At 34.2% G+C, this 19,138-nt stretch overlaps 1 protein-coding gene across 1 annotated transcript in view; it reads left to right on the forward strand.

The window, feature by feature from the left end:
- The window catches only part of LOC105492064 (cell division cycle 40), a 50,004-nt gene that overhangs the window by 11,371 nt on the left and 19,495 nt on the right, over positions 1 to 19,138 (forward strand). Inside the window, exons 2-7 of the mRNA XM_011758930.2 lie at positions 768 to 854; positions 8,467 to 8,596; positions 14,842 to 14,925; positions 16,417 to 16,556; positions 17,211 to 17,307; positions 18,637 to 18,776. Coding sequence (XP_011757232.1) covers positions 768 to 854; positions 8,467 to 8,596; positions 14,842 to 14,925; positions 16,417 to 16,556; positions 17,211 to 17,307; positions 18,637 to 18,776 — 678 coding nt within the window. The remainder of the gene's footprint in view (positions 1 to 767; positions 855 to 8,466; positions 8,597 to 14,841; positions 14,926 to 16,416; positions 16,557 to 17,210; positions 17,308 to 18,636; positions 18,777 to 19,138) is intronic.

Genomic DNA, 19,138 nt, shown 5'->3' on the forward strand with positions numbered 1-19,138 from the left:
GGAAGGATTCATTGAGGGAGGGGAGGCCACGAGTTCTCTTTTGGATATATTAAGTTTGAGATGTCTTTTAGATATCTTGGGAGAAGAGATGCCAAGTTGAAGGTTGGATATACAAGTCTCTAGAAATCAGGGGAGGTCCAGGCTAAAAATACCAATTTGAGAATTGTCATATTTGTAAGTGGTGGAGTTACACAAAAGTTATACTACCAGTGATTCGTCAGTGGAGATGAGATTTTTATTTTCAGTAATCTGGGAAATGAATTTAAGATGTTTGAAATATTAACTGAGATCGTAAGACTTTAGATTTAGAAGATTCAGGCCCTGTCACTTCCTTTTGTTTCCTGTCCAGTACCCAACCAAGTGCAATTTGGTTACATATCTAATACAGTTTGCTGAATACAAAAAGAAATACCTCTTTTGAATTTGGCAGTAGAGGTTTGGGTCTTTTGAGTTAATAACAAAGAAGAGTTGGAATATCTTAAACTAATTTAAGACTTTGAGTAATGTTAACTTATTTAGTTTTAAATTTAAAAATTTTAAAGTTTTAATAAAGTTAGTATTTCAAAAAGAAAAATTTTTTTATATATTTTAACCTCTAACACTAACTGTATGCATTAATTTTATTAATCTTGATTAGAATTATTAATCATATGATACATTATAACCATAAAATAGATGTTAAAGATGGCTAGTGTGACTTTAATGTGGCTTCTAAAATAAAATAGTCATTTATCAGATCTTTCATATTTATTTCGTATTCTTTTTAGGAAGATTTGGAGACTGGAGTTCACCTTGACCCTGCTGTCAAAGAAGTTCAGTATAATCCTACCTATGAGACCATGTTTGCTCCTGAGGTAAGAAAACATATTTAAGGTTCTGAGTTTTGCTAAAGAATTTAAATCATAGTAGATAATTAGGTATAGTAGTGAATTTTTAAAGGTTTTCTCACATAAGCATACTATTTAAGCTTTTAGAAAATACATCCTTCTATTCTCCACAAGTTTAGGTAGTATGCTTTTGTGAGAATACTTTTAAAAATCCACTAGTTTCTTATCTGTCTACATACAAATGTCTGATAACATGGAACTATGTCTTTTGAAAAAGGAAATCTGATTCTTAAATATGAACTTAGTTGACATCTTCCTTAGTCTTGATGAGGGAGTATTATAATTAACCATAAAGGAAAATATTGGGGCTTACCAGCATCAATATGTAGTATATTATGAAACATTTAGTTACAGATGCCCCTGAAATGTCATACTGACACACTGCTAGAAAGTAGTCACAGTGTTTGAAGCCTGCTCTGAATAAAACAAAGTACTGGGGGTTTTTTTTCCTCTCCCAATTAAAAAAAAGCAGAAACAGCTAATATTGTTCGTTGAAGAAAGTCTTTGAATATTATCCGTTTAGGAAAGTTTACAGAAAAGATTAAACTTCTAGATATTTTGCCTTTTAAAATAGAAAAGAATGCTTGATTGATGAAATAGAGATACCAGAAAATGGTAATTATAAAACGAAGAAATACAGATTCGGTTGAAATACAGCAGAATCTTTAAGAAGCACTTTCAAGATGGAGTTGAGGAGCTATATCTTATGGTATCTTGGTGGAAAATGATGTAACGTTTTTCATTTTGTAGCATAAATTAGCCCTTTTGTGACATGTGAGAGTCATGGAGCTGTTTCATATAGTACTTTCCCTGCCTAGATTTCTGTAGTCACTTAAAAGATGACCATTGAAATGTGTAGCACAGCCAGAGATGTTAGTGCTTGTGTTTAGACAGAGCTCCAGCGATTCACTGGGTCTGCGCTTAGCAAAAATCTTCCCATGCTCTGACACTATGGCACATTTTAATTTTTATTCCATTGTGTCTTAAATCCTTCTAGCCTGTCAGACTACAGGCTGTCTCATATCTATTGACACCATTTTAGCCATCCCACTGAAGAGAGGTTGTGTATTATATGTAAATATATGTTTCATGATTTTTTAAAATGAAAAGTACTTTCATAAAATGGAGCCATTGAATTAGGTAAATAAGAAAATTTGGAAGCATTCTGATATGTAACATTCTCATGTCATATTATTTTCTCTGAAGCCTGCTTTTTTCATGAGTTCTTAAATTTCATGCATAACTAATACTTTGCTATGTAATTAGTTTCCAACACTTTCAAGGACAATTTAAAAGACCAGTTAAAAATTTTTTGTGGTGATATTGACAAAAGGCCTGTCATTCTCTTTGTGGGATTTTCAGTCCTTTAATGTTCTTTTTCCTCGGGTTGGAGAACCTCACATTAAATATATAAATTAGTTTATGTGAGGAGCACTACAATACTTCTTTACAAAGTAAGAAAGGACTGATAGGACTTAAAAGGGAAGCAAAATTATAATTGTTCCTGGTTGCCAAATGAATCCTCTGTAACTAAACAAATTTTGAACTTTTGTCTTCTATGACCAGGATGTGTTATCACTTGGCTAGGATGTGTATCACTTGACAAAGTCTGGAAAAGTATCACTAGGAACTTCACCAGTTTAAATTTTAAGTTCCTGTATTTTGAGTATCCATTGTTAGAAACAAGATATAATCCCTCTCCTCAAGCTAGTGTTTCCCAGAGAGGATGTGCTGTTTGTTGGTTTGGTCAAATGAATTTTTTTTAAATGATAGAGACCAGACTGTTTCTAATTATGCCTCTAAAGTACTACTCAAGCTTAAGGAAAAATTGCATCTGGTTGTAAATTCTTTTAAAAGTTCCCTGAAAGAAGTAGTATTTGAATTGAGCAATTCAATCCAGGTCAAGAACATGAGATTTGGAGTTAAGCTGAATACTTATTAGCCCTGTGTAACCTTGGAAGTTCTTAGTTTTTTTGTAGGTAAAATGAAGATAATTTTTATTTTATTGAGGTATAAAGATAAATCGGATAATGTATGATATAGTTAAAAAAATCTCTCTGGCACAGAGTAGGCATTTAACAAATGGTAGTCATCATTATTGTTTATATTAATTATTGGCATTGGTGACTAGGTAGGCTTTTATGAGGAGAGATTCCAAGAAGAGATCAGCATGAGTCAAATCATAAAAGATCTACAGAACAGGAATGCCCAAGTCCTTACCAGAAGAAAGAATCGAGAGATAAGACTAGAATGGTACTTTGTATAACATTGCACAAGGCTTTGGGGGCCAAGGTGAAGAGTTTTGATTTAGTCAATGATAAATAGATTTGTGAGGATCTTAAATAGGGGAGTGGCATAATCAAAGCTGAATTTTTAAGGTTTATTTGGTATGAGTTTGCATTATGGAAAAGAATAGGGATATAGATTAGTGAAATAAAGCCACCATTTATTACTGTATGCCAGGTACCTACTGAAAGATTTACATACCTCATCTCCTTTAGTCCTCACTACAACCCTACGAAGTAAGTACCTGTGTCCTTATTTTATAACGAGGAAACCAAGTCTTAAGTTATACTGCCGGCAAGTGGCAAATGTAGAGATTTGAGTCCAGATCAGTCTTAATTGTCTCTCTAAAACTGGAAGACCAGTTTGAAGGCCATTGTGGAGTTTGCAGGGTATACCCCTTTGCCTTTGACTTTGCTACTTCTGAACATTTACTCAATTGCTTATTTTATTTTATAAAATACTGTTTCTCTCTTCTGACCAAGGACTTTTCCCAAATAGTCTACGTGGTTATACAGATAATTTTTTCTCACATAACGGATAGAACTTGAAGACATAGTAGCCATTGTTTTAGTCTAGTAATTTCTTCATTTCACTCAGTTCTTTTTAAATCTGCTTAGACAAAAATGTATTAATTAGCTTCTCTAACCCCATAAAATCCGTAAGTCTCAGGAAGAATTCCAGACTCTTTAAAATAGTAGTACTTCAGAATAGAAAAAAATATAAAAGTTAAGAGGAAAAAAACACCAGTTACTGTTAGAAATCATATAGCTCAGATCTTTTATTTTGTAGATGAGGAAACTGAGGCCAAAGGTCATAGAACCAGCACTAATGAAATTTTCTCATACTAATATTTTTATGTCTTATAAGATGAACATATTCCACCAATGAAATTGAATCGTGGGGATCTTCTCTTAATTTGCAGGAAATAACTAAGTTAACAGACTCTTCTCACCTTAAAATTTGTTTATAAATATTTTGAACAATAATGACTACAATAAATATGAATGAAAAATGTACAACAATCTAGTGTACTACTGTCTGTTCCGTAATTTGGGTTATTTTTCTGTATGTGAACTTACAACTATGATTTTATATAGCCCTTTTTTAGTAGTATAAATTGTCTTAATTCCTGCAATGTTATAATATGCTGCTAAAATTCTGACTCACCAATACTCTACCTACTGAAGATTTTTGAGATCCACAATAGTATCAGATCTCTGAGAGTTATCAACCAGCATCTTCACAAATTAAGAGTGCTTTTCTCCTAACCCTGTAAGTAAACCACTACTTCATTCAGTTGACAGATGTTTAAGGATAGTTACCTCCCTCGGGAACATCATACATACTTTGGGGGTAGTGATTTGAATTAGTACTTACATATTTTTTAATTAATTAATTTTTTAGTTAACAAAAATTGTATATATTTACAATGTACAATGTGTTTTTAAATACGTACACATTGTAGAATGGCTAAATTAAGCTAATTAACATATGCATTTCTTCATGTACTGATCATTTTTTCTGGTGAGAACACTTAAAATCTACTCTTAGTGGTTTTCAAGAATACGTTGTTATTAACTGTAGTCGCCATGTTGTACAATAGATCTCTTGAACTTACTCCTCCTATCTAACTGAAATTGTATATCCTTTGACCAACATCATCCAAAACCCCTCCATCCCATTCCATCCCCACCCACCCACCCAACTCCTGCTAATCATTTACTCTTTGCTTCTGTGAGGTCAACTTTTTTGAATTCCACGTGTGGGATCATGTGATACTTGTCCCACCCCCTAGCTTATTTCACTTAACATAATGCCCTCCAGGTTAATCTATGCTGTCAAAAATGACAAGCTTCCTTTTTGTTAAGGCAGAATAGTATGCCGTTGTGCAGACCTACCACATTTTCTTTATGCATTCAAACATTGAGAGCCATTTAGACTGACTCTTTGACATACTTATGTCATTTCCTTTGGATGCATACCCATTTGTGAAATTGCTGGGGTCATATGGTAGTTCTATTTTTAATTTTTTGAGGAACCTCCATACCATTTTCCATAGTGGCTGCACTAATTTCCATTCCCACCAACAGTGTACAAGTGTTCTCTTTTCTCCAGAACATCCTTGCCAACACTTGTTACCCTTTATTGTTTTTATAATATCTATTCTGACAGGTTTGAGATGATATTGTGATTTTAATTTGCATTTCTCTGGTGATTAGTAATGTTGAGTACTTTCTCAAATACCTGTTGGCTTTTTTTTTTTGAGCGGAGTCTCGCTCAGTCACCCAGGCTGAAGTACTGTGGTGTGATCTCAGCTCACTGCAACCTCTGTCTCCTGGGTTCAAGTGATTCTCCCATCTCAGCCACCTGAGTAGCTGGGACTCCAGGCATGCGCCACCATGCTTAATTTTTTGTGTTTTTCGTAGCGATAGGGTTTCACCATGTTGGCTAGGCTGGTCGTGAACTCCTGACCTCAAGTGATCCGCCTGCCTTGGCCTCCCAAAGTGCTGGGATTACAGGCGTGAGCCACTGCACCTGGCCCCTGTTGGCTATTTATATGTCTTTTGAGAAATGCTGAGAAATTCGGGTCCTTTGCCAATTTTTAATCAAGTTATTTATTTTCTTGCTATTGAGTTGAGTTCCTTGTGTGTTTTGGATATTAACCCCTTATGAGATGTATGGTTTACAAACATTTTCTCGCTTAAATGTGTATGTTTTATATAAGGAGATTGTAATTTACTATATTGTTCTTCGTTATTGTTTTAGCTAAAAATTGTTAAATATGCGTATGAACTTAAATATATTATACATTCATGTTTATGTTATGTATTTACTTACATATTGTTATAAAATCACTTGAACCCAAATTTACTCTTAAACTTAGTTAACTACCAAAACTTGAAAGGAAGTGTTTGCAAATCAGATTTGTGTGTTTTCTATATGCTCTGTTGTATTTTTTTAATGGTTGTTCCAGAACTAAAAGAGTTGCATATTCACAGGGACCAAGAACATCTGAGAGACGTATCTTGAGTAACTGGGAAGAGCTGAGTCCTGCTAAATAGTGTTCTCTGCCTTCCTCTGTTAACATTCAATGTCTTTGAAGTCAGCTCCAATAGCTACCAGTTGATGAATCTTCCTCCCACTGATTCCCTGTATCACTAGAAGATTTTTTTTTTTTGCCTCAGCTTAAATCTGTATGAGACATAGGCACATGTAAATTTTTAGATTGCTTTAGGTATAGTACCTTATATAATACATAGCTTTAATATATGGATCTGTCTTTGTATAGAAATCACAGTTCTTTTACACTGACACTTTTTCTTTAAAAAGTGGAGCTAATTTGGTATGTATGGCCTGTAGAAGAATTATTCTTTCTTTTTTAGTAAAATCTGAATTAAATAAGAATATGGAAATTGTAGTCTCCTTTTTTTAAATGGAAAGTTACTTAAAGCACAATGATTGGTCATCTGTTATATGTGATGGGAGTAACAATTAAGGACAGTGGGGATTTTTATCATTTTAGATTCCCCACCATGCCCCCTCCACGCCACCTCTGTCCAGAAATAGCAGATGCTGCTCTGTGGATGATAGCTGACTGTACCGGGTAGAGCATCTAGGAAACTTTTAAATCATTCTGTTATCTGTAATTTTATGGCTGCTCCTGTTTTTGTAATAAATTTCATGACTGAATGAAGTTGACTGCTACTTCCAGCATTCAGCAATCTAGATTTTTTTCCCCAACATATTTCACCCATCAGCAGGCACAGGAAGGACTAATATAGGCTGCAAAGTCTTGCGCTATCCATTATAATTAAGAATATATACTAATAAAAGCTTTGTATATAAATCAGGTATTTTAAAATTGAATCATTTTAAACATATAAATGGAAGCTGTCAATATATAGGAATCTTGTAGCAATTTATTTTCTTCTAAAGCAAAAAAAAGTAAGGCACAGCTAACATTTAAATTCAGATTTTCATACATAGTATAATGTTGATATCTAGAGAATGCAGTGTACTGGTTAAGCGAAGATGAGTAATTTTTATTTGTGGCTCTGGAAATATATCATAGAAGGGATGGTTTCTAACGGTAATGACCTACAGTGTTCTAATGTCAAAATAATTCATCATGACAGTGGGTCTTACGGAGTTCAAATAAAAATATCCTATTATTTTTGCCCTTTTCAAAGTGGGAAGCTCATTTGATTCTTTATTTTAAAACAAACAAACAAAAAAAAGAGTTGGGTTTTCCCAGTACCTTTTATAATAGCATTAAATTAATAGCACTTGACATATTCTGATAATTTTTTACCCAGTTTTTTAAAACTTAGAGGCTCTGATTGTGCATTTAAGGAACTTTATGATGTAATAGAATGCTTGACTATGGTTTGTTCTAGCCCTGCTTCTGCCAATTAATAAAACTCTTGACCCTAGGGCAGGTAAAATACATTGCCTTTGGGGGTTTTTTCTTCATTTGCAACACGAAAAGGAGAATACTTCTCTAACTTGTCAGAATTTATGTACAGATCAAATTAAATAGCATTTGGAAAAGCATTCTGGAAACGCAAAAGTGTTATAAACAGATAAAAATGGCACTATTTGGTATAAGACAAGTAATGTGACTCTTCAAAGTGTGACTTTTCAGAGTGGAGATATTTTATTGACATTTGCAATGTCTTTTCCTAGGGACTTTTTCAAGCACTTTATTTTGTTGTCTGTTTTTCTATCCTCCACCCGCAATGGAATTCTGATTAATCTTTCCTTCTTAGTACTTTCTATATGCCAGGCACTGTGGTAAATATTGAGTATTCTGAGTCTTCCGCTTTGAGGAACTAGTGGAAAACAAACATGTATTTGTTAAAAAAATTGTATCACAGTGCCGCTGTTGATATAAAAGTCACCCCAAATCCCCGCAATCATGGTTTGGGCCAACTATAGTAACTCTCAGTTATCTAGAGCATCACTGTGAAGTAGAACTTCTGCAATAATGCGAATGTAGTAGCTGACAACCACATGTGGCTACTGAGCTCTTGAAATAAATAGCTACATATAGATTTGAGTGAGAGGGGTTCCTCTCCTTCTGTCCCAGGGGCTGACAAATGGTGCTATTCAGCCATTGCCCAGCTGCACTGCACCGTATCAGGCTAATGTGTTCCCAGATAGGTTAATAGGCCCTTGGTGATTTATAGTTGAAAAAAATTGTACAGTTATTCCAGTAATTCTAACTTCCATATACTCAGAACTTTTGTCTCTTTCTTATTTATTTATTTATTTTTTTCTTGTGACATTGCAGTTTGGACCAGAAAATCCCTTTAGGACACAGCAAATGGCCGCACCTAGAAATATGCTTTCTGGATATGCCGAACCAGCTCATATCAATGATTTCATGTTTGAGCAGCAAAGGAGAACTTTTGCAACATATGGTAAGGCAATAAGACTTAAAACAGTTTCAATTTTGGCTTTATTAGAAGTGTGATCTGTGTGTGTTAATCTGTTTTGTCTTCTGGCTTTTCAAATTCATTGGATTCCTTCAAAAAGGATAGTATGCCTTCTTATAGATATCCTTAAATATTTATGTAAATGGGAAGGTGAACTCATATTTTTAGCTGTCATTGTAAATCCACTGTGATTTCTGAGTACTGGAAATATTCGTGATCTTAACCAGAATGCTCTTTGTTGTTGCATTCTGGGTAATGGACACTTGTTATTTTATGTCCATTACATGTAGATTGCTATTAAAGTTGGCAAATGAAAAGATAGTGTTAAGAGATTACTTTTTTATCTTATTATGGGCTATTTAACTTTACTCTGTTTCTCAGATCTTATCTTGGAAATGCTTTCTCTTGATCACTGAAGGGTGTCAGGAAAGAGAATAGTCACAAATTCACTATGTAAAATAATTACATCCTGTCAGTGGTGGGATTTTAAAAATTTAATGTGCATGGAAACTGCTTGTATAAAGGATTATCATGTGTTAGATCATATTTCACCATGGTAAGATTGTAATAGACTTAGAATGTACCAAAAATCACAGCCAAGACTATATACCACTTAAATCACCCAAAGCAGTTCTATGACACTTCCAGTCCAATAAAATGGTTACATATAATACATTATACCCCTTGCTTGTGTAAGGGGTCCCATGTAAATCTAAAGTAATGTGCAGCACATAAAAATAAACTGTTACATCATGGTTTTGTTATATTCTAACCTATAAGAGACTTTTAACGACTTACTGTCTTCAACTTTAGAAGAACCTTAAGCAATAATTTAGTTCTCTTGTCTCCTTTAAAACAAAACAAAAAAAAGTCCAAGTAAGTTTATACTGATACCTACTTTTCTTCTTAAATTACCTTATAACAAGAATAAGCATTTAAAACTATTCAGCTGGCTTTAGACCTGGTTTCAGAAATGGGTTGTGTTTTTTGTTTGTTTGTTTGTTTGTTTGAAGTATCTGGTGATTTTTGCCTCTCCCACTAGGAAGTGGCGAACTAGGACATGGGTTGAACTATTGAGTTAAAGACAAAAAATGAATTTGGGGCTATAGTATATTAGGCAGCCTAAAATAAAGGCAGCCTATAGTATATTAGGCAGCCTATAGTATATGAGGCAGCCTAAAATAAAATAAAGTGGGAGATTTTTGCCTCTCCCACTAGGAAGTAGAGAGCTAGGACACAGGTTGAACTATTGAGTTAAAGACAAAAAATGAATTTGGGGCTATAGTATATTAGGCAGCCTAAAATAAAAGGAATGGCCAGTTACAAAACTCAGAAAATTTTGGTTTGTCTCCTTTATGATAGATCTTAGATAAGATCGATTTTATTTATTAAGTTCAAGTAAACTTAGTAAGATCGAGGTTTAAACCGAGGTTTAAAGAGACAGTTTATTAAGTTCAAGTAAACTTAATAAGTAAACTTAATAAATAAGATCAGCCTTATCTAAGCTTTAACAACTGTCTCTTTAAACCTCAGTTTTAACACTGTCTCTTTTTTCTTTGCTCCCAGGCAGTGAACAAGTATATGACTTCTATTAGTTTCTCCTATAATTTTCTTATAGAAAGTTCTTGTCTGACTTCTGATAGTAATTCCTATACCAGTTTCCTATCAACTTTTGTTCCTGTTGCTCTTGTTTTTTAACCCTTCCACCTGAAATATAAGGCTGTGAGACCTTTCTGTTACCTTCCCTCATTTGCAAAGTGCAAGGGAGCAAACCTTTCTTACCCCTCGTAGTAGTGTTATCTAACAGATATACGGGAGGTGACACATGAATTCAGTTTTACCTCAATCTCATAACCCTGGGCTATCACTGCTGGAATATAGTACAAACATTTATTTTAATTTTCTTCCCATTTTTCAATATTGTAAGATTGTTAGAATCCCAGTGAATTATTTCTGGAAGATTTGTATTCTACAATACAGTTAGTTTTTCATAGAGCCCACCTGTAGAGTCCTTATCACTGAAAATGGTCTCATTTACTGTGTCATCCGAGTTACTCACTCTACAGTTTTGCTTTTAGCTTGCATTTATCGTATTTCTCCTGACTTCTCAGTCCCTCAGTGGTTACGTGAATTTCATCTTGTTTTCTGTCTGCTCCCCTGCCAGTCTTACTTGGGGCTTCTCAGTGAAGTTTCTTCCTTTTGTTCTACTTTCATCTAGAATTTTCTCTACACCCACCTATAGAAGTGGAAAATAGAATTTTAAATAAATACTTTTAGTCTCACAATAGTCATTATTAACATGAGTTTTAACTTCAATATTTGAAATCATTTAATAACATTTTTAAATGATTTTTTAAAAATCGTCTACTGAACAAAGATATAATTTTTAAATATATTACTTGTATCACTTAGATTTCAGTTTGGTTCCAGTTTTCACTATTAAAAATGTGATGTATATGTTATGCTACAAAGTGCTTTTTAAAATGTGGTAGTGAATATTTTTGTACATAAGGTTTTATATTGTTTTATATTATTTTCTTAATGAGTTCCCAAAAGTAGGTAAAATAATATGTGTTTTAAAAGCTTGTGCTATATATTATCAAATTGCTTCCCAAAAGAATTCTCTAAACCTACTCTACCGCCACAGAGTATAAAAGTCCTACTTCTCTTTTTTTTTTGAGACAGAGTCTCACTCTGTCACCCAGGCTGTGCAGTGGTGGGATCTCTGCTCACTGCAACCGCTGCTTCTGGGGTTCAGGCAAGTCTCGTGCCTCAGCCTCCTGAGTAGCTGGAATTACAGGCGTGAATGACCACGCCTAGCTAATTTTTTTTTTTTTTTTTTTTTCCCCATAGAGATGGGGTTTTACCATTGGCCAGACCAGTCTCAAACTCCTGGCCTCAAGTGATCTGCCTGCCTCGGCTTCCCATAGTGCTGGGATTACAGGCCTGAGCCACCATGCCCAGCCCTATTTCTCTTCATCAAAGATCCGTATGATTGTTTTTCCTTTGTTTACTTGATAATCAAAATATTATATTTCTTTTTTTTTCAGACTTTTAGGATTTTATTTCTGTATACTAAGTTTTTTGTTAGAAAAGGGAAAAAAAAAGAAAACAACAGGGCATCAGTTTATATATTTGAGGTTTTCATTGAGAAAGCATGACTCCTGTGTGTTGTTGCTGTTACTCTTCTTTTTTTTTTTTCTTTTCTTTTTTTTTTTTTAATTATACTTTAAGTTCTAGGGTACATGTGCACAACGTGCAGGTTTGTTACATATGTATACATGTGCCATGTTGGTGTGCTGCACCCCTTACCTCGTCATTTACATTAAGTATATCTCCTAATGCTATCCCTCCCCCACCCCTACCCACAATAGGACCCGGTATGGGATGATCCCCTTCCTGTGTCCAAGTGATCTCATTGTTCAATTCCCACCTATGAGTGAGAACATGCGGTATTTGGTTTTCTGTTCTTGCGATTTGCTGAGAATGATGATTTCCAGCTGCATCCATGTCCCTACAAAGGACACGAACTCATCCTTTTTTATGGCTGCATAGTATTCCATGGTGTATATGTGCCACATTTTCTTAATCCAGTCTGTCACTGATGGACATTTTCGTTGATTCCAAGTCTTTGCTATTGTGAATAGTGCCGCAATAAACATGTGTGTGCGTGTGTCTTTATAGCAGCATGACTTATAATCCTTTGGGTATATCCCCAGTAATGGGATGGCTGGGTCAAATGGTATTTGTAGTTCTAGATCCTTAAAATATTGTATTTCTTTACTGCAACTTGATTTTTCCGGACTACCAGTGAGGTCGAAGGTTTTTTCGTTTATTTATGACCATTGTTTTGCAAATTGTTTATAGTCCCTTTCATTTACCTAATGGAATTAGTTTTAATAATTATTATTAGTTTGATTATCTGAAGGGTATAATAATAAAATCAATATGATAGCCATTTCAAATAAGAGTACCAAAGGGAAGGAAGTAGACGTTAACTCCATTAAAAAGATAAAAGGGAAAATAAGCTTCAGAAAGATAGATAAGAATATTTAAGAAATGCAGAAATAATCACTTATTTGAGACACAAGATAGTGAGAAAACAAATTGGACTGAAATTTAGTAGTGTGAGAGTTAGATCTTGTTCTATCACTGGCTGATTTGTAGTAAGACGTAAGGCCAAATATTTAACTCTTATTTGTAAAGGAAAGGAAAATAATATCGTTTCTTAATCACCGGGGGTGGAAGGCAGTAGTGGGGTTGGTGGTATGGCAGTAAAGATTTTTACCACAGAGGATGCGGAGCAAGAGGAAAGCATAACTTATTTTTCTGAGTTACAAGACTATGGCCAGATGAGTTGGGGAATGGTACTTACACAGAGACAAGGACCAGAGATACCTCCTCCCTCTCTGTCTACTCCTTCACCCCTCCGGACACATCTCGAAATGCCATTTATGTAGATGTTAAGTCTCCTTTCAAAGTAGAAATTTACATTCTAGCCGGATATGTTTTTTATTATTGAAATGGGAACTTTTAACTTGGTATGAGCTTATAAAAGTCTCATTTTTTGGAAATAGTTATGTACAGAACACTATTCTGTACATCAAAGAGATTAAAGATAAAATAACTCATGGGATTCGAACCTGTGATTTCAGAGATTCTACTCCAAAGCTGATTTTCTGCCACCAAGCTCTCTCCTCTGGCTGAGAACATATTTTAATGCTGAAAAAAAAAATCTATGTGCAAATCAGCTAATCGCTAGGTGGTTGGTTCTGTTCTAGCATATCATGAGAGTGAGCTGAGCACTTATGTCCTTAGCTTGTTTAAAGAGCATGTTTCATGATGAATCTTTATCTTGTTCCCCAAAAGAAGTTCCCTATATTCTTTTTTTTTTTTTTTTTTTTTGAGATGGAGCCTCACTTTGTCGCCCAGGCTGGAGTGCAGTGGCGCGATCTCAGCTCACTGCAAGCTCCACCTCCTGGGTTCACACCATTCTCCTGCCTCAGCCTCCCAAGTAGCTGGGACTACTTTGGATGAAAAATGAAAATAATAAGTCTATCTACTAGGATGTACCCTTTAAAAAAAATGGGCTTAGTACTTTTTTATGTATTCTGTTATTGTACACACGAGTTGTAGGCCATAAACTGATCAGTGATCTAGCACTCTTGTGAGTATACCAGACTAATGTTACCAAACATTTATTGTGCTAGCACACCCACTTGAGAAAAAAACTGAGTTGAGCTAACTTAGGTAGACTTTCTTTCCTTGAATTGCCATAGACCACGGAGGACCACATTTGTATGTAGCTACATACTCTATAATTAATTTAAGAAGTGCATTCATATGTTGGTAGATATCCTTCCTTCCTTCTCTTAAGGAAATATAAAGAATGATTGATGAAATAGAAATATATTAAGATTGGGAAGGAAGACTGTCCTTACTGCGAATGGTATTTTCAAAATAATAGCTAGATTTTATGTAATCTTCTTACCCTTTTTTATTATTTAATAATTTATATAATTTGATAAACTTAGCCCTGCCTGCAATATCCATTACCAAGAAGAAAAGGAAAATGGTTTCTGGATTTCCAAATGCATCATGTACATGTATTTTCAAGCTCTTAGAATATTTAAAACTAAAGTTTGATGTCTTGGCCAGAGAGGCTCTTAGTAATGTAATGTCAGTGTGCAAAATTCATCCTGTAAGAAACATATTATGGTTCTAAATATAAAAATATAGCTTTGGGTTCTAAATAGAAATATAGCTCAGGGGCCGAAAGCAGTGGCTCACGCCTGTAATCCCAGGACTTTGGCAGGCGAAGGCGGTGGATCATTTGAGGTCAGGAGTTCAAGACCAGCCTGGCCAACATGGTGAAACCCCATCTCTCCAGAAAAATTAAAAAGTTAGCTAGAGGTAATGATGCATGCCTGTAATCCCAGCTACTCTGGAGGCTGAGGCAGGAGAATTGCTTGAGCCTGGAAGGTAGAGATTGTGGTGAGCCAAGATTGTTCTATTGCACTCCAGCCTGGGCAACAGGGTGAGACCCTGTCTCAAAAAAAAAGGAAGCAATATAGCTCAGGGCAGAATGATTGGTCCTGATTGGTCCTGAGTTAAAGAGATCATTTTTGACATCTGGGAAAGAAAATGTGAAATGTGTATATTTGTATTATAATAATAAAATGAATTTAACAGCAAAATGGAGTTAATAATTTTCACTTTTTTCCTTTCAGGTTATGCATTAGACCCTTCATTAGATAATCATCAAGTGTCTGCTAAATATATTGGTTCTGTAGAAGAAGCTGAAAAAAATCAAGGTAATTTATTTGAAACATTTAATATCAAATATGTACACATCTATAATTAGTGTCTTGCAGAGTGACTTTAATTAGACAGTAAAAAATAGTATTTAGCACTTGGTTTTTTTTTGGTTTTTTTTAAGTTGAAACAATGGAGCAATACAGTTTAGAGCAATATAGTTCAGAAATGTTACAGTTTAGAGCTTGCTTTTGCCACTTACTAGTTGTGTAACCTTGTAGAAAAAATAATGGTACATATATCTTTGAGTTATTTTGAATACTTGGCACCATGCCAACCCTGTAGAAATCACTCAATAAATTATAACTAATGTATAGATAATTTTGGCAATTGACTTCTCAACATTTATGTCAAGCTTCATTTTAACAGAGTAGAAATACTTTATTTGGTAAGTCTGTGAAGATTGTCTTTGAAGAGTAGCTTTGAAGGCTGAATTTGAATATGTGTTTTAATGTATGTTTGTATTCATATTCATTTTGTACTTACAATAAGACAAAACATCGTATGCTAAACGCTAACTTGTCACAAGGCTCATCAGTCCATTAGAGTAGTATCCATAAAATGCAGTTAAAAAAGTAATTTGCTGGTTGCATGGGACACTTCTGCTTAGTAGCTATAGACCCTATGTGATCAGGCTGCTCTCTGTACATGAGCTAGATTATTGTTAAAATAGAATTTTAACAGGCTTTTGCTATAAAACATAGTCTGAATTACTATAGGCAGACATATCTTCTTTGAACTAGACCTCTGTAAGTCCCACCTAAAGGTAGCTAGATTCTTAGTTAACTTGTGACTATGATTCCACAAACCTTTCTTTTTCCAGGTTAATGACTATACACAGTATGCCACCTCCTATTAATCAAATCAAAATCTCAACCAGAAACAGCCTCCTTCTCCTTTTCTTTTACTGTTAACGTTAATGATACTAGAGGTGAAGTTGAGACTGAAGTCACTTGGAAGAAGTACCACTTCTGGTGAAACCTTGTTTGATTTACATTTTTGCATTACAAGTGAAGTGAAGATAAGTTATTAAGTACTTACTGTAATTTAGTTTTAGTTTTAAAATGATAAATTACAGTTTATTCTTGCTTCCAAAGGTCACTTTATCATTATTTAGCCATAATGAGTTCCTCAGTTTTTTCCAGAAAGTCATACAAATCCACTGACACGGCTTTTTGATTCAATAAAAGGCTTGTGTGCCATTGTAGGAACACATATTTGGGTCTCTTCTTCAAGTATACACTATTAGAATTTGCAGAATATTGAATTAGTTTTAAGTATCTTTGCCCAGAAGGTTGAATCCCTTTTTGTGTAGCATGAGTCAGCGTATGTGGTAGATTCGTGTAGCTTGTTTGTTTTTTAATGACTCTATGGTCACTTGAACAATCATCTTTCTTTAACCATATAAAACAAAAATAAACATATGTTCATATTTCTTTAGAAAATGTACATCTCTCTCTCTCTTTTTTTTTTTTTTTTGGTTACCATAGGTTTAACTGTATTTGAAACTGGTCAGAAGAAAACAGAAAAGAGGAAAAAGTTTAAAGAAAATGATGCATCCAATATTGATGGTTTCTTGGGACCATGGGCAAAATATGTGGATGAAAAAGATGTAGCCAAACCTTCAGAAGTAAGCTTTGATGTTTTTAATTGTCAGTTCAGGTATATGCTGTATCTCTATGAAGGATATCTACATTGATAAACTTGAGATTTCCTTAGAGAACCAAATGACTCATCAAAATTTTTCTGCCTTTAGTTGATTGAAAATATACAATAAAATTTATTTTTCTTTGAAATATTTTTATTTACCTTTTTTGCTGATTTGTTTTCTCTCATGCTTTTTTATTGAATTACAATATTGAACAATTTTCATAAAGATTTCCTTGATATTGCTATTAGGCTGCCATGGTAGCTGTTCTTCTGATACTAGACATTCAGATAGTAACTACAAAATCAGCCTTCTATGACACTAGAATTGATTAGAAGTTTTATTGATTTATGAATTTATTTAAAATTTTAAACAAATTTTATCTCTATGTGTATTTTTAAAACTACTATAAAGTTTGTAAAGTAAATGCTCTGCCATTCCCTTCCTCACCTCCTAATCTCACGGTCTTCATGAGCCAGTCTCAGAAAAAAAAAAAAAAAAGTGTTGAGCTTGTTATCCTGGGAACATACTTGGACCAGATATGTAGACCTCATTATAAATAATTTATAGCACCAACTTTAGGTATAATGAGGTTCTAGAACATTCACTTTAAATTTCACTTCTTAATTTTCTTAGGAAGAACAAAAAGAATTGGATGAAATCACAGCAAAGAGGCAGAAAAAAGGAAAGCAGGAAGAAGAGAAACCTGGGGAGGAGAAGACAATCTTACATGGTAACATATTTTTTATACATCTTCATTTTTATGAAAAACCTTTATATTTACTCTGTTAGCTGTTCATACAGTATCATTACCCTTACTATCAGCTGTCATAAAATCATTATGTTGAGTATAATTATGTTAGACAATTTGTATCCCAAGGAAATTACAGCAGACTTCTGTACACTGATAAAGGAGAAAAAATAGCATGATTAATCATAGCCACAGATAATTTTTTTCCAAGTGTTAATGAATTTTATTAAATGGTAGATAAAGAAGAAACTTGAATAGTCCACAGTCTATTCTTTCGTAAGATAAAGTTGACTCTTTTGGTGTATTAATAGTGCCCGAGTCATTTTAACTGTTTTTAATGAAGCCAAATACTCAGGTATCCACACAGTTCATAACCGTTATTCAGCTATACTCAGAATAAACTTGGATTTTCATGTGAAAAGATGGAGATTAAGGCTCTCATACTTATTTTGACTTGTAGAAGGAAATGCATATTCACCAAAATAAATCATAAGTATTCTAGAATGTACCTGTTAGTTAATAATTAGTTATATTTTAGGAACTTACATAGTGATTATCTAAAACTGTAAAGAATAACTTAGTGCTTACCGTGTTGCTTATTCTAATGTCATATTACATCAGATATTTAGGTTTGATGAAGCCATATTTCATTCTTCAAGCTTCAGTTTTATCTCCAAGGAGTCTATTCAGTACTATGATGCTCAAAACTATAATAACAATAATATAATAACATTTATTGAATACTTACTCTGTGCCAGGCATGTTGCTAATTGCTTTATATACAGTATGTCATTTAAATCTCACAGGTGACCTTATTGTAAAATTTGTGATGAAAGCAGGAAAAGATAAATGAAAGGGAACTGGAAGGGCATAAAAGAGGAAAGCACGGGAAAAGGATAGTTGATATATTTTGTTTTGTTTTAACTTCCTTCTTAACCTGTTTTACTTCTGCTTCTTTACCAGTGACTCACAAGGCCCAAGTATTATCTTCCCTTGCTATAATTATGCCACAGTGAAGTCTTTATAGATTACTAAGATGTGTAAGTGATGAAAAGAAGTATAGATCTTATCTAAAGGTCTGTAATCTCTGGGTATTTAGGAATTTCGAAATACTACCTCTAGTTGTAAATGATAGCAGTTATTTTAAGCACTTATATCTTAGCTGACTCTTGATCTTTACATCATTGGAGCGTTACTACCTGAACCTTAATATGGAAGATATCCCTGTGAAAAAAATGTGATTTTAAAAATATAGGTTTCATGACTATGAGTTGTATTTGTTTATTGATTTTCTTTGCCTTTTTGTTTCAGTTAAAGAAATGTATGACTATCAAGGCAGGTCCTATCTTCACATACCTCAGGATGTTGGTGTTAATCTACGGTCAACTATGCCACCTGAGAAGTGTTATCTTCCCAAAAAACAAATTCATGTGTGGTCTGGACACACGAAGGTAAGCAAGTTGGTTGTTTCTGTTTGCTGTAATGCTATTATAATGAAGCCAACATACAGTTTTAGCTGTTGATGTGGAACATTTAGTGTTTCTGGTAAAGGTGCAGGGAAGTCAAATTGAATATAATTCTGGGTTAGGCTTTGGAGGTGCCCGCACATCCATCACAGGTGACTAATCAGTCTTCAAGCCATCTGAATTGGCCATGATATAGCGTTCATGATTTAGTGTTCTGCATCCTTGTAGCCAGGCCTTTCCCCATAAGCTCCTGCTACAATCTTCTTCCTTTTGGGCACCAAATCAGTGAGTAATGGGCTGGTACTAGCACCAAGTCTCCTGCTTAGTTTCAGTAATTTTGCTTTAGC

The sequence above is a fragment of the Macaca nemestrina genome, chromosome 5 (genome assembly GCF_043159975.1).
Source record: "Macaca nemestrina isolate mMacNem1 chromosome 5, mMacNem.hap1, whole genome shotgun sequence".
NCBI classification, from domain to species: Eukaryota; Metazoa; Chordata; class Mammalia; order Primates; family Cercopithecidae; genus Macaca; species Macaca nemestrina.